Raw genomic sequence first — 15,927 nt, 5'->3', positions numbered from 1 at the left:
ATATACATGTTAAGAATATATCTGTATTATTTATTTGTTTATCTTTTTGAGCATATGTGAAACAGGGTGACATCAAACATTGGCAAACTAACACACAACGTCCAAACACCGTGTGTTTATGGATATGCAAATGCTCATTTCTGTCTTTTTTGCCCCAACCTTTTATCCCTCCAGCGAGGTAGGCGGGAACAGGGCTTATGCGTCTGCGTGCCGGGTTTAGATCACGAAGGAAATCAATGAACAAGTGGTGGAATGCTTACGAAAGGAATAACGAGCAAGGAAACAGGCCACACCCCTCCCGCCAAAAGAGGTCCTTTTACTGCTGCGCTATTCCAAAGGCTCAGAATAAGGTTATTCTCTCCCTTTGAGCTTTATAACCACAGTTACATTTGGGGATCTAAGCGGGCATGAATACCTGAACCGAATAAGAAAGGCAGTCTCCTCACTAAGCGTTGGAGACACCGGCTGAAAGGCATATATATACATGCATACATACATACAAACATACATGCATGTAGCCACGAATTTCTATCCATTTTAAAACAATACACACGACACGTAAACATTTCCTAAAGACATGCAGGAGCCGTCTTTAGGCCGTTCTCCACTAGCGGGTGGGAGGAGCAACTGTAGACAGGCGAGTGCTTCCGCGTGACCCGTCAGGCTCCACCCTGCGGCGCCTGGCTTCCCCGTGCGCAGTGCGCAGCGCAGTCCCGGTTCGGTAAGGCCGCTGGCTGGTCTCGGCTTCGCTCGGTTTAGTTTTCGGCTCTGACATGGTCGGCGCGCGTGAAGGGAACGGCCACGCAGCTCTCGCTCACGTTCCGTCGCCATTACGTAGTCGAGGTGGTGTGTGCTGTCCTCGCGCGCGCAGGCGCTTCATTTAGTCAATATTTCCAAATTTGTTGACCGACGGCTCTCGCTGAAGGCCACGCGCCTTGCCTTAACTGGAGCTCGCGGACACACGGAGGATCACCGACGATGTTCGAGACCCGAGGCATTCCCTTCGTTCTGCTCGACGTTGCCTGTCTTGTACTCGGTATGTATCCGCGTCTCGCTTTGTGACGTTCTCAATTGCGCCCGCGCTTGTGTTTACGCTAGTGTTCCTAGTCACGCGACGTAAACGGGTGTGCCCGCACCGCTCCAGCGCGACTCAGAGTCCGACCCACGAGCAGGCGGAGGTCCTTATCGAGTAACGCACTGCCTGTTAACGGACCCGTTTGCAGAGGCCTCACGTGGACGCAGTTAAAGAGCACGTTTCCACGAGTGACGCAGACCCGGCCTCGCTTGAGGCAGCTGTGTTTCTCACGAGCTTCTGCAGCAGACCGTGTCCGCAAAGCATGAGCGTGTCGGAACCGTTTTGACAGCAGCCAGCGTCACAGAAGAAGAAACTGGTGCGGCCCACATCCCAAGTCGCGCTGTAAAAACGTCAGTCGTCTCATCAACATTTTCCATTGTGTCCGCCTTTTGCAAGGCACGCGTTCTCATGTTTACGCATGTGCGTTATGGTGACATCCAAAGGTTTGGCGCACGTAATGCGTGTTTTCGGCACCTGTCGGCACGCGATGGCGACATGGTGGCTGTTACTCGAGTGGGAACAGCTGCGGGCCGGGGGGTTGCTCATGAGGGGCGCCATCTGAGTAGGACTAACCCACTGTGTGTTTTGATCTTGTTTCCAAACGCAGGGCCTTTTCATTTGGGAATGTGGAGGCCCGTGTTTTGGCCAAGGCGATACCAGTTGAACCTGTCGGATTCCGTGCGTGTGCCCGATCGTGGGTTGTTAGGAATGTTTTCGACTAGATAGGGCGGTGTTGAACGGTAGTAGATGGGATTTCGTTTCTGCGTCGTCAGCGCAGACCTCGCGACACCTCATTCCTGCTTGCTGGGAGCGGATTGCATACGGTGTTAACGTGGTTTCGTGTCGGTCAGTCATTGTGTTGACCGACGGCTCTCGCTGAAGGCCACGCGCCTTGCCTTAACTGGAGCTCGCGGACACACGGAGGATCACCGACGATGTTCGAGACCCGAGGCATTCCCTTCGTTCTGCTCGACGTTGCCTGTCTTGTACTCGGTATGTATCCGCGTCTCGCTTTGTGACGTTCTCAATTGCGCCCGCGCTTGTGTTTACGCTAGTGTTCCTAGTCACGCGACGTAAACGGGTGTGCCCGCACCGCTCCAGCCCGACTCAGAGTCCGACCCACGAGCAGGCGGAGGTCCTTATCGAGTAACGCACTGCCTGTTAACGGACCCGTTTGCAGAGGCCTCACGTGGACGCAGTTAAAGAGCACGTTTCCACGAGTGACGCAGACCCGGCCTCGCTTGAGGCAGCTGTGTTTCTCACGAGCTTCTGCAGCAGACCGTGTCCGCAAAGCATGAGCGTGTCGGAACCGTTTTGACAGCAGCCAGCATCACAGAAGAAGAAACTGGTGCGGCCCACATCCCAAGTCGCGCTGTAAAAACGTCAGTCGTCTCATCAACATTTTCCATTGTGTCCGCCTTTTGCAAGGCACGCGTTCTCATGTTTACGCATGTGCGTTATGGTGACATCCAAAGGTTTGGCGCACGTAATGCGTGTTTTCGGCACCGGTCGGCACGCGATGGCGACATGGTGGCTGTTACTCGAGTGGGAACAGCTGCGGGCCGGGGGGTTGCTCATGAGGGGCGCCATCTGAGTAGGACTAACCCACTGTGTGTTTTGATCTTGTTTCCAAACGCAGGGCCTTTTCATTTGGGAATGTGGAGGCCCGTGTTTTGGCCAAGGCGATACCAGTTGAACCTGTCGGATTCTGTGCGTGTGCCCGATCGTGGGTTGTTAGGAATGTTTTCGACTAGATAGGGCGGTGTTGAACGGTAGTAGATGGGATTTCGTTTCTGCGTCGTCAGCACAGGCCTTGCAACACCTCATTCCTGCTTGCTGGGAGCGGATTGCATACGGTGTTAACGTGGTTTCGTGTCGGTCAGTCATTGTGGCTCTAAATGTCCTTTGGTTGTGTTTTTATTTGGGAAAACGAACACGAACACACATTGCAAAACATCTCACAAAACACTTCCATGTCTGTATTAATTAAAAGTTCTTTATCTGCCTGTAAAGGTTTTCTACAGTGGACTGTGCATAACTGTTAATGAGGTCACTTATTAATGTTTTACAGGACAATTCATGCATTTGATAAGTCTTTTAAATATTTCAAATTGTACCCTTAAAGAAGTTAAAACATGTTGGACCAAAGAGGGCCAAGTGTTTGTGTTTTAAATCTCAAAGTGCACATCACTCAAAGCCCCTGCTGACGAGAACAGCTGAGCAGTTCCCCTGTGCTCGCCTGTGTGTTATGGCTCTTATATTGTTCAGTATGTGAATGTGCTGGCGTGTACGTGTTGGCTCATCAGCGGCTGAACGTGTGCAGTTTCTCAGAAACAAATGAAATCTGCTTTGATCAGAAGTTGTCAGTATTTGTAGAGAATCCCCGAGCAAGACCTGCGGACTTTAATTTGCACTGCTGTGACTCAGGCAGGCGTAGTCAGGTCTCACAGTCTCCGTCACGGCGCCGTTTCATTCACTGTGCGTAGTGTGACTGAAGCTGACGGATCAGTTTAGATGCAACTTAGCTTGACAAAAAGGGTCAGATGAGGGCAGTGGGAATGGTCACACCCACACGATTCCCCTTTTTAGGAGCGCCAGGCTTACTGAGTTACGTGTGTGTGTGTGTGTGTGTGTGTGTGTGTGTGTGTGTGTGTGTGTTTAACAGCAGTGTGAGGTGCGGAAAGGGCCAGCATTTACACGTGGGTTGGTATGCTGGACTTTAACCTGTCAGATTGCATGTGCATGACGTTGCAGGAGTTGAAGCTGCAGCCAGATATGAGGCAGATAATGTCCTGTTGCCCGCAGGAGATGGGCGGGTCATTTCGTAATCACACGGCAGAAAAGATAACTTTGATGAGCAACTCTGCCCACAACACCACTGCATTTCAGCAGCCGCAGATGCTTCATACTGGAGAAGGGTTTTTTTATGCAGCATGGGGTTATTGTAATGAAAAGCCCAAACCACTAAAGGGTCCAGTCAGAGATGAGACTGTTCTCAGATAAACCGAGCATGCTGTAAACTCTTGCAAGTCCGTCCAAAACCTCGATGCTGTTTGGGCAGTTGGTACGACGGGTTGTTAAAGAGCACTTACTTGGGTTTGTATGTCAAGAGTAAACAAGATATGACCAGTTGTCTCAGATTCCACAACGAGACACCGTGCGGGGGTTCGAGTCACAGAGCGCATGATGGGTCTTTCGAGCCAAGTTGCACTTCTGTGCAACGCTGGTTACTGTAAACAAACAAACGTTGACTCCCTCTGCTAGGTGGCGATGCTTAAGGTATTTGCTTAGTTGCCACGCAAGCACTCATCCCTCGCCTCTGATTGGTCCAGCGTCCTGTGCTGAAATGTTAACCCTTTGTTAACCCTTTTTTTCACCCACAGCTGGACTTCCCGTGGCGGCCTTTAACCTGGGTAAAGTAAAGCCTTATCAGAGAGGCTTTTTCTGTAACGATGAGAGCCTCAGCTACCCGTTTCACTCCAGCACCGTCACCTCCGCTGCGCTTTACACAGTGGGCTTCACACTGCCCATCTGTAGCGTAAGTAACAACAGCGTCGACGTGCCACATGCCCAGGGGGTCTGCTCCAGCGCCGTCCCTCACTAGGACCAATGCAGGGCTGACTGGACTACAGTCAGACCCTAAACAGGGTTAGGGTTAACGTCCCGATGACCCGATGCAGTTGTGCAGCAGGTGCGGTTCCCATGGGAGCAGCTGCTCTGAGAGCAGAGCAGTTTCCTTCAACGCCGAGGACGGAGCCTGCCTGGTGATCTGATCAAGCCCTGCTGCACAGCTTGCCTCCGTATGACATTTGGGCCAAACAATCAAAGGAAGAGGCAGACCGGGAGTGAGGGACAATGAGGGGGAAAAAAAGAATGAACAGTTTCTTTTTCTTTCTCTCTCTCTTTCTCTCTCGCTCTCTCTCTGAGCAGATTCCCTGGGCCTGTCACTCTGCAAACTTTGACGTAAAACGAGGGTGTCCATGTGCTTTAGCTCTGTGGGCCAGAGGCCTGGTGTTCTGGATCGTCTGTCGTCTCTGCGTTGACTAAAAAAAAAAAGAAGCTTTTAGGTTCAACCAGCAAATGGGGCAATTTGGGGTTTTCATCCTCCTCCAAGGTTTGAGTTGAGGCGTGTGAAACCTTTCCTAGTTCTCATGACTTTGTTAGCATGTTTATTTAAGTTCTCGGGCACGGAAACATATAAAGAATCTTAAAGAAGCAGATTGTTTATTGAATAAATATACTTCATAACCAAATATTGGCACCGAACATGTAAATAATTTGGTCTACCCTAGTTTGAAAAATACTCTGATGTTTGTGTGTGTGTGCGCGCGCGCATGGGTGCTAGGGGCATTGTCTCCAGATCTCCAGCAATGGTGAGAAGAAGATCAGAGTGTATGGCTGAGATGCATCTGTGTTTGTAAAAAGGGGCTCCAAAAATAGCACCAGTACCTTCGCTGACATGTCCGTGTGCATTCCAGTCCTACTTCAGCTTCCAGTAGTTGCTGCTGACGGAGAGAAGTTGAGATCAGGCCTGCTCTCTGTGGACACGCGGCGGCGAGTGTGTGCATCAGTCTGTCCAGCATGCATGACTCTGGGCAGGAATGTTTGTGTGTTTGTATGGTTTTGTACATGTTAAAGTGAAATGCTTCATACACTTCTGTTACTCATTCTGATGAAAACCTCAAATTACCCACACTATTAGAATCCGTTGCATCTCGTACCTCTGGACACAACTCTCAGATTTCACTTCCAACACTTAAGACCGTCCAAGTGGATTGAGTAGTGGACTCATTCACAGCTGGCTATAAACACGGGAGTGTTGGCCAGGCTTCTTCCGCTGTGTGGTCAGGACGTAGCCCTTGAGACAGCAGACAGCAGCCGTGGGTTATGACAATGCAGCCTTCACTGGGAGCTACCCGGGTTCATGCAGTCCCGTCCTCGTGTGGTCATCACACCCCTCGGGCAGAAAATAACATTCACATGCTTCGTTTTGTGCTTTGTGCACATGGGACTGTGTCAGTAATGAGCCCCAAAAAATGGTCACACATGCTTGCTTAGAGTTCCTCTCCACCATCTTGTGTTCTGTTTCATTCAGCAAGAGACTAAAGTTCAGCAATTATTATACTCAGACATGTGGATTAATGGTTCAGACAAATACATTCATTGCCATAACATTTATAGATAAAGTGGACTCCTTCACGAGAACGAGAGGAGGACGTTGTAGTATCAGCTGTGTGTCCCTTCACTTACCTGCAGGGGAACGTGAGGGTCCGCTCTGCTCACACACCTTACGTCACACGTGGCTGGGGGTCTCGCAGCACTGCACAGTTCAGGGTCACTGCAATACACTTTGATTCTCTTCATTAAGGACAACAGACAGCTGTCAGGTTAGAACACGAAAGACTAATTTGTTATGTAACAGGACACGGATGTCTACGTCATTGTCTCTGCTAGGACATGATCCACAGCCATCACTTACAGGAAGAGTTTGAGACCAGGCCGTACGCTGAGAAGTCTCCGGGGGGCTGTGCACAGTGCTTCCTCTGAAACAACCTCAACTCGCATGTGTCTCACGGGCAGATCTGGTGTCCACCCTCACTCATGGCTGTTCACTGTTACACTTCAAGGCACTGTGTAAACACAGGCTTGTTTACTGGTGTAGCTAAACTCTTCATCGTGCTGGTGTAATCTTGGTATTGGCAGTAGAGCAGTGTATGAGGGCTTTCCCCACAAGTCGGTGTTGCTATCTTAAGCTCGCGTTTTCTCCTGGGTTTTATGTTTGGCTCTGAGGGTGTGCATAAAATGTGAGATTGAGAGAGAAAATGGTAATTAGTTCTTCTGCGTATGTGGTGTGTTGCTTTGGCGGCTGTAGTTGATAAATGTCTGACCCAGTCATTTATGCAAAACCCTCCTTCCTCCACTGGTGAAACTATGATTTCTCCTTAAAGTGTAATTATCACAAGCGTCTAGATCATTTCAGCCATATTCATCAAACGCGGTTTCCAGTGCCGACCTCAGTATCAGTCCAGAGTCAAAACAAGGCAATGAAACCCACGTCCCAGAATCACAAACAGGAGAGAAAGCACTGTGAACCAGAGCAGAACAGGATGGTGTCCGGGGATTCCAAACAAGCAGAATCTGTAAAAATAACTCCCCTTTTCCTTCTGCGCTTCTAGTTAACAAGCTCCTAATTAGGTACAGTAAAATTAGCAAAACAATATTTGCACAAGTCTACAATAGAAATAAAACTGCCTAAATTTACTCTCAAAACAATGTTGTTTGAGACACAATATCCAATGCTGTAAGAAGACTGTAGACTCCAGAGGGTTACTGACTCTGTATGTAGACTGATTGGGGTCTGTGTTATATTACTTTATTTTATTTTAGTGTTTTTTATTCACCAAAGAGCCAATGGCCCTGTGCAATCAAGACTGTTTAATACAGCCACAGCATTGATATGGAGGAGAAAGCAGAGACACAGCAGAGGTCTAGAGTTCAGACAGTATCGCAGTATTGTTTAAAATTCAGGACCACAGGTGATGTCAGATGGTGCTTTTTGGTGATGTTTTGTTCATTAAATGTCTTGGGATTAGCTGGGATTAATCAGTTATCGCAGATTTCTTCCTGGTACAGGTGGCTCCTTCAAAAGCCTGCCAACGCTGCTGCAGGGATGGTGTTGGTGTCAGTTACAGGATGCAGAGTCCACTTCTAACGCGCTTCTGTCATTTTTCTCTCATTGCTTTTTTCCTGTTTTGTTTCTTTCTGCTAGCTGGACTCCCATTCGCTATACTCACAATTCAACATCGACCGTTCAAACGAGGATTTTTCTGTAGTGACGATTCGCTCAAGTACCCTCTTAAGGAAGACACCATATCCTATCAGTTATTATGCGGCGTAATGATACCACTTGCGCTGCTTACTGTAAGTGCCATTTGCTCTATGATGCACTCCGACCGCCTCAATCGCTGCCACATTTCCTTTGCCCTCCACCAGGGGGCGTCCTGCTCTGGTCCTGGAGGGACACAGCACTTCACGCGTTAGTGTTCCCCTGCTCTGACGCCTAGGATTTGGCTCTTCTAGGGCTCGGCGAGTGCCTGACACGTTGGAGCGGATGCGAGGCCAGTTAGATCAGGGTAACAGTAACCAGTTCTCAGTTCAGTCCTCTACAACCCTCCTGAGGGGGCAGTGGGTAGATCGATTTGATGAGAATAAGCAGCGTGGTGATGGATCTGCTACATTCTCATGAAAGGTTTGAGAGCCAGCTGAGGAAGGAAGCGAGCGTGCCACCTGAGCAGGTGTGAACCCCAAAACGCTGCGTGGTGCTGTGCCTGTCCCGGCCCGGACACGGACACCCCCGCCCTGCCCTGTGTTTCTCTGTGACATGTTTAAACTATTTTTAAACACGCAAAGATATTTCAGCACCTGATTTCTCTGCCCGCATCCTCTTTCAAACATCACTCTGCACCCGCCACAGAGCTCCTGGACCCTTGAAAAGAAATTTAGGTTTGACATTTAGGAGGACCTTGTTCTCACTGTGAAATTTGATACGCAATCTGGTTTGAAAATCATCGACGTTTGTGAGAAAAGACAGTCAGACAGTGTCTGGCCTAAACCACAGCCCTCCCGCCTGTTAGCCACGGATGCAGACTGCACCAAAAATACCCATTAAACTTTAATTATACCTTTAATTGCTACACAGTGTAAAAATATTTCCTCTGCTATTCTTAACACAGTACAAATGTGCGCACACAGTCACTGTCTAATAGGAAAACTTATACAGCATCGCAAGGTGCTGTACAGTATTCTGCTACAATGCACTTTATACCATTTGCTTTATAAATGTGACATCTGGAACACAACTGCAGCAGGTAATAACAGGCTGTAGAAGGACAGGTGTGAATACAAGGAAACGCTTAGGGGTGAGTACTTGAGTCCTAGACCGTCAAACTGATGCCGTTCCCATACCCCAGCCTAACTCGTGTGTGGGAGCACTTTTTTTAGGGTCGGTATTTAACCATGATGGTAAAAGTCATCAAGGGAGAACTAGATCTGAGATTGACTTCACCTGTGCACTCTGGTTATAAATTAGAAACCTGTAGAGAAACAGAAAATGATCTTCCCTGTGCCCATAACAGCCATCATAACATGCTCGCAAATTTCCCCTCACACGTTTTGAGATTGCAACAGTGTTTACACTATGAGCTGTTCCAGCCCACTAGTAAGTCAGTGCTTTGAGTCAGGCCTAGTGAAGAGACAATGAGGGCTCGTCTTATCCAAACCACCAGAGCAGTACAATGGGAAGAGAGAAACTAGTCCAAAATCTTTTGGCGAAGTTTGGCTACCGGCGATGGCTGCATTGTCAAATGCTGCTTCTGCTGTCTGTCTCGTTTTCTAGTTACTTAAGAATGGACATCCTCATTACATCTCACAGTAGGTTTACTGTATTCTTAGATCAGTCGTTTTCCCCTTGCTCACACTGTAATGGATGTTCTCTTGTGGAGATCCTCTCTGAGCTCTGTTTTGTTCCTCTCCCCCTCACAGATGGTCACTGGCGAGTGCCTTTTAATTTATCTAAACCGCCTGAAATCAAAGTCCATTTTTAACAACAGCTATGTCGCCTGCGTCTACAAAGCAGTCGGCACCTTCCTGTTTGGTGCTGCTATGAGCCAATCCCTCACAGACATCGGAAAGTACTCCATTGGACGGCTGCGACCACACTTCCTGGATGTGTGCAAACCCGACTGGAAGCTGATCAACTGCTCAATGGGCGCATACATTGAGAACTTCACCTGCACTGGGGACAAGACCATGGTGAACGAAGGCAGGTGGGTGGTCTGTGCTGGAGGTAGGTGTCTCGGCCATCTCCTTCAGACAGCAGGCAGTGCTGCTTCATGAAGGGAGACAGCCAGTGTACCAGAAGGAGGGGAAAAATAAGGAAATCCTAGCGGGTAGGCAAGTTCCTGTGGGCAGCTAGCTGAGAAATTCCACCTAGCGCAGTCCCTCCCAGGTGGGTTGCTCCTTGGCTTCTGTCAGACTTTAGCTCGAATGGCAGCCTCAGAACATAGACTCTTTGAAGTAGGAACAGAGAGGAACTTGGATGTGGTTCTGTCTAAGCGACTTTCTGACCAAGAAACCACCCCAGGTCTGTACTCAAACCTTGTTGTGCTGTAACCAAATAGTTACGACTGTGCGATGGCTCAGGTGGTTACCCTGAAGGTCAAAGGCACCTCTCCTCTGAACAGTCTTAAATGATCCACCGGCTAGGGTTTAGACTTTTAGACCACTAGCATGGTCACCGAGATGCTGTCTACTAAAACAGGCTGCGTGATTAGAAGGACGGTTCCCATGGTGACCAGAAGCTGGTTGCAGTGTCCTTATTGTTCTGGGAGGAACACATTCCACTGTGAGGAAGTTCTTTCAGGGAGGTCTTTGCTGTAAGACTGCATTCTGGTTCAAGTTATCCACCATGGTTTGGAAGCTCTGCGCTCCTGTGGTGGCTCTGCGGTTCACACACTTCAGTGCTCTCTAATTCTCTCTAATCCTGTGGCGAGCCATTCGACAGAACACAAGTTTGGTGGTGAAGGTTTTAGTATGGTTTTTGGGCAGGTCCCAAGGCCCAAGCATTTCTTCCAGAACACCCCTCTTTACAGTAGGTGTGGTTCCTGTCTCCGACAGGCAGTACCTTCCTGGCTAGGCTCCCGTTGCCCTGGAGACAGCCCTACGGACACAGCAAATCAAGTGTTGTGGGGGGCAGGCTGCCAAAAATAATCATGATCACCCCTTGTTTGGTCAGAGTTCTCCACTCTGTTAGGTGGGCTTGTAGCAAAGAAGTGGGTTTGAAAGTGTGTGTGTGTATCCCTTCTAACTCTGTGCAGCTTAACACGATATCTAACTAATCCTGTAATTCGAGACCTATACCTTGTTAGCCATATGATGGCAATACAAGCTTGGCCCTGTCAGACCCAGCAGAGATTACATTATAAACAATTGAAACACACAAGATTAAGCAGATGTGGATACACTGTCAGTTGGGAAGTGTGTGACAGAAAAACACACCGTTTGTAAAATGGTGTTTACCAAAGTTAGCCGCTTACGAGGGACAGGGTCCAGCTTTGTTTCTTTAGAAGCGTCCTGGTATGTCATGTCATCTCTGGGGACAGCAGATGCCCTGTTTTGTACATGTCATTTCCCTCCACTCACTGTTCCTTGTGATGTGATGAGGTCTGTAAATTAATTAACATGGAGGAAACGGCTCATTTACCTGTATTCATACAAGCTCTCGCGTGGCCATGTGCCTGATGGGCACTGCTCTTAACTTAGCCGGAAGGATGTGTGGTTTTGATTACTAACTCAAGATGCCCTGGAGCAAAACGACCCCCGTTCTCAACTAGGAAAAAACCATTAAGGTTTCCTTTCCGCTGCCCTTCTGTCTATGCACAGCTTCTCTTGCTCGACAGCGAGCTTGTGGCCACTGTAAACAGGAAGAAAGAAAAGCCCTCACCATGGTCAGCCCAGCCCTCCTTTTGCGAAACAGTCTGGAACACACACACACATGCCCACTTCCCTGATCTGCCCGTGCCAAAGTAAGAAAGGACTACAGTGCACATGTTCAAATCCCAGAATGGAAAAGTCCCATTCAATTTAGGGACACAGTTCAGTTCTACAGTGTTGAACAGTAATGACATGATAGTGGGGTCAAGGTCAGTGTTACTCGAGTCCAATCCGATATTTGACTCACCAGCTAATCAAGCCATTCAGAGCCGATTATGCCATACCGGAGCGGGAACAGCACACCACGTCTCCTATAGCTCAGACAGCTCTGCTCATCTTCCTCACTTTACCACTCGATCCAAACGGGCTTGGGAACCTCATTCTACCTCACAGCTGTTAGTCTGAAACCTTGGGCAGAAAGGTGGACTTAGTAACAGATACAAGTAATGACTCACTTGTTCTTTATATGAGTGATCTGATTAGTCTTGTGTGTGCATTTACAGGTTGTCTTTCTACTCTGGACACTCCTCCTTCTCTATGTACTGCATGCTGTTCCTGGCGGTAAGTAACTATTTATAACTACGTTAAATACTGCTAGAGCCCTTCTCAACCAGTTGCTAAGCAACACATAATCCTATACAACACACAACCACCTTCCTAAGCTCATACGTGTCAGTAGGCTCTCACTGGTAATAGTACTTTAAGCAAACTTCAGAATTTCAGCACGTCGCAGTCTCATTATTTAATAACCAGTAATATTACTGGTTATTATTCAGGTTAACACCATCAGTTCAGAATCCATCGCTGGTCATTCTTTTTTGATCAAGTTCACTAATATGAGGAGTGATGTGGTGAACAATCACCAGGTAGTATCTGATGAGACTACAGTAATTATAGATTGGAATCTCTGAATTTCTAAGAACAAAAAACAAAAACAAAATGCTTTGATTTAAATTCTTGACTGCCGGTTAGCCTCCAGCTGCAGATTGGAAATGGCCTCTTGGACTGTTGTCTTATCTAAAGAGGCAGGAAACGTGGACCCACTAATCAAGCCCTGGCACACACCCCTATTACCACAAACCAACTTTCCACAGGAGCCAAGTTAGAGAAATTTGGTGAGAGGTTACTGTGGGACAGTCTAGAAGTGGTTCATCAGTGTGCAGATATGACCGAGGTTTACTTAGTAAGAATCAGTATCCTATGAAGTCCATAAGCTTTTAAGAAGTCTGTAGTAGTAAACTGGCCCCAATGTCCTTAATGTAATGCGAACTGTTTGTCTCAGTTGTGCAAACTCGTGTAGTCTTAGATCACTCCGAAAGTCTCGATTACAGACCACTGCCGTTGTCACCACAGGACTAACGTCAAGGATGTTTGGGCCAAAGTGTGTACTTGTACTCCCGCCAATTCCCTGATGTGAAAGAATTCACACTCACTAAACGGATGCACAACTCGGTTGTGCCAGATGCTGCGTTTTTAACAATATTAAAATATTTAACTTTTGGCAGATTAAAAGATTTTTGATACAAAACTTTAGGAAATCACAGTTAAGAATCTGTAGCCAATTCTTGAGCAAGAAACAGCCAGCAAAAACAAAACCAGGAGAGCCCAGGAGTTTTAGCATCAGGCGAAACCTGTTCTTAATGTCCAGGGGGAGTCCTGCAGGTGACACCAGCACACTCATCAACAGGACTGAACCAAATCCCACTTGTCCAAGCTCCTTCCTTCTCATGCTCAGTCCAACTCATCAGTTAATTCTCTAGCTGCGAAGATGGTGTCTGCTGACCTGACAGAGGGTTTGTCCCCTTTCGCCCTCAGCTGTATCTCCAAGCGCGAATGCAAGCAGAATGGGCCAGGCTCCTGCGTCCCACAATCCAGTTCTTCCTCATCGCTGCCTCTGTGTACACGGGACTTTCTCGCGTGTCCGATTACAAACACCACTGGAGTGACGTTCTCACTGGCCTCCTACAGGGGGCGCTCATGGCCATACTGGTGGTGAGTGTCTGAATCAGGGTTCCAGCATGGTCCCTTTTAGAGGTATACTGAACCCAAAAATGGTATGGTGGCTAATGACAACACAACACTAGCACAGAAGATGGTAATATTACACACCAATAGGTTTCCACTAGTCACCAACAATTAGCAGTATTTGACTTATTTTTCTTTCAGTACAGTGAGACTTTACATGGTTTCTTTCAGTACTTTCTCAGCTCAATGCAGTTAAAAAATAAAATAAAAAAAGAATTAGCCTACAGGTTGGTTCCAGCAATGCAAATTAAATCCAAGTTGTGACCCCCACCATGCCCTGTCTCTCCCTCTTACCACCTCTTTCCCCTCCAGGTGTTCTTCGTATCCGACTTCTTCAAAAAGCCACCAATCCCGCACGCCACATTACAGGAGACACCAACCAACGGCAATCATTATGACAGCCCCAACTGAAGCTACCGGGAACCTTTGTGCAGTGTCCCACTGACCCAGTGGGGCTGGGTTTCGGGGCGAACCACTGCAGTGGAGATCTGTGAATGTAACGCCTGCTTTCTCCTGCTCTGCTGAGCTGCTTGCTCACCTCTTTTAGAACTTAATTCTCCCATCATGCCTTGGCTGACCTGCTGCTACAACTGCTTCCTGTGTATAACCTCGATGCTAACAGAGACATATACAGATGCCTCAAAAGAACCAATACTACTTCGCTCCCACCACAGAAAACACAAACCTTAAAAAAATTGGGGCAAGAATAATCACTATATGGACCTTTCTTTTTAATTAAAATTATGTTAAAACTGTATGTACAAAAAAAAAACCTGTTTCTGAAAGACAAAAGAACATTATTCTTAAATTGAACACAAATAAAACAAGTTTTATGTTACTTGGTGTGTGTTATGGTCAAAAAGGGACAAAAGGAGAGAACTGGAGAAACGAGACTACAGGTGAGAGGCAGCAGAGGAACCCGTCACAGGTAAAGACTGGCAGCAAACACGATGTCCCTCTTGATTTTCGTTATTCCTGATGGGAGAGGGAAGGAAAACAAAACAAGCCAGATGTAGGTGGTTTTGTAAACGTAAGACGTCATGATAAATGATTCTTTTTGAGAAACTCATCACCCGTGGGACAGGAGCAGGATGGGAGCAGATGCAGGCCTACCGAGAGCAAACTTATTCTCCAGCTCCGTGTTTCCGATGGCCTTGGCTGCTTGACACATCTGTCTGAGGAGCTCTTCCAAACGCCGCATACATCGAATAATACTGCCTGCAAAGTGGAAATAGAGACGGAAAGTACAGCCAAGGGGCAGAACCAAGGACCCATGTCTGTGTGGAGGGATCATGGGACCGTGGTCATCACATGCTGACTGCATGCTGTTACTCTTTGACCTCTACAGCTTCACTCGCCGTGCCCAGTTCAGATGTTCAACCCCGTAGAAGCAAACATTTATCTGGGTAGCTCTGTTCTGGTGCAGGACTCCAGAGAAAAACAGTAGAGAGAGAGAGAGACTCCACTGCTTGGATGCCTTCAGCTTAATCTCCCTTGCCTTTAATTCATCACGATTAGGGTTTGCTGACAACACCAAGCTGCTCTCTCAGGCCCAGAGACCCCACAGTCAGGGTCCACTGGGGGAGCAGGCATCGAAAGACGACTAAAAATGCAACCTAAAGCTTTATATGAACCCCGGCCTTCTACAACTTTGTCAAAGCAAACGTGTGAAAAACTTTTCCTGTTCATTCATTTTTTACCCCCCTCAGAATATAACACAAATTTCCACAAACTGTTCCTTCGTAACAATGACTTCTGTCTGATTTCAAACTGTTCAGTGGTTGCCAAGTAAACGCCATCATGGCAGTTACAGACAGCAGCGGTAAACGGGACAAGCCTGGCTGGGGACGGTACCTTCAAAGACATCAGTCATCTTGCAGATTTGAGAGAAGGAAGCGCCATTTGCCCAGGTGTACACCACGTCCATCAGGTGGGGGCGAAACTGGTTCAGATAGTTCTCCTCGTCCACCTCCAGCTTGGCCTCGGCCGACACCTTCCCGATGCGTTTGGCACATTCCTGTGGGCAGACGGACACGACATGCTCAGACGGCACCACATGTCTAAGCCACGCGTGCTGGGAGGTCCTCTGAGCACTGAATGACCACGCGGTCTTACCAGTCAACCCACACTGTTAAGTGTACCAGACTGACCAAAACATGAGTGGGAAAAACCCAGCTCAGTGAACACAGTGAGATCTCTTGTGTGCGTGGGCTGTGCGTGCAAATACTTACTTGCATTTGACGAAGTGGCCCAGCTAACTGCTCTGTTAGTTTAGGCATCTCGCTAGCCTAGAGACAGACAAGAGACAGAGATTTTCAATGCTCCAATGATTCCAT

General features: G+C 47.9%; 2 protein-coding genes across 5 annotated transcripts in view; one reads left to right on the top strand and one right to left on the bottom strand.

Annotated features, from left to right (window-relative positions):
• Positions 1–68: 68 nt before the first annotated feature.
• Positions 69–14,429, top strand: plpp1a (phospholipid phosphatase 1a). Of its 4 annotated transcripts, none has more exons than XM_027030500.2 (6): positions 69–1,036; positions 7,845–7,996; positions 9,617–9,900; positions 12,070–12,127; positions 13,382–13,558; positions 13,904–14,429. In XM_027030500.2, exons 1-6 carry the CDS (start codon positions 979–981, stop codon positions 14,000–14,002), a joined length of 828 nt encoding a protein of 275 aa, XP_026886301.1. In that variant the 5' UTR covers positions 69–978; the 3' UTR covers positions 14,003–14,429. The 4 variants fall into 4 exon arrangements, with proteins under 4 accessions (XP_026886301.1, XP_026886299.1, XP_035391529.1 ...); XM_027030498.2 differs by lacking the exon at positions 7,845–7,996 and adding an exon at positions 4,459–4,613 and having other exon boundaries at positions 72–1,036; XM_035535636.1 differs by lacking the exon at positions 69–1,036 and adding an exon at positions 1,731–2,068.
• mtrex (Mtr4 exosome RNA helicase) overlaps positions 14,302–15,927 on the bottom strand; it is a 16,251-nt gene continuing 14,625 nt past the window's right edge. The window contains exons 24-27 of the mRNA XM_027030496.2: positions 15,823–15,879; positions 15,446–15,608; positions 14,705–14,809; positions 14,302–14,566 (exon numbers count right to left, since the gene is read on the bottom strand). Of these exons, the coding sequence (XP_026886297.2) occupies positions 14,514–14,566; positions 14,705–14,809; positions 15,446–15,608; positions 15,823–15,879 (378 nt within the window). The 3' untranslated portion in view covers positions 14,302–14,513. The remainder of the gene's footprint in view (positions 14,567–14,704; positions 14,810–15,445; positions 15,609–15,822; positions 15,880–15,927) is intronic.

This window comes from Electrophorus electricus, chromosome 17, assembly GCF_013358815.1.
Source record: "Electrophorus electricus isolate fEleEle1 chromosome 17, fEleEle1.pri, whole genome shotgun sequence".
Taxonomy (NCBI): Eukaryota; Metazoa; Chordata; class Actinopteri; order Gymnotiformes; family Gymnotidae; genus Electrophorus; species Electrophorus electricus.
This window is presented reverse-complemented; position numbering and strand designations above follow the sequence as displayed.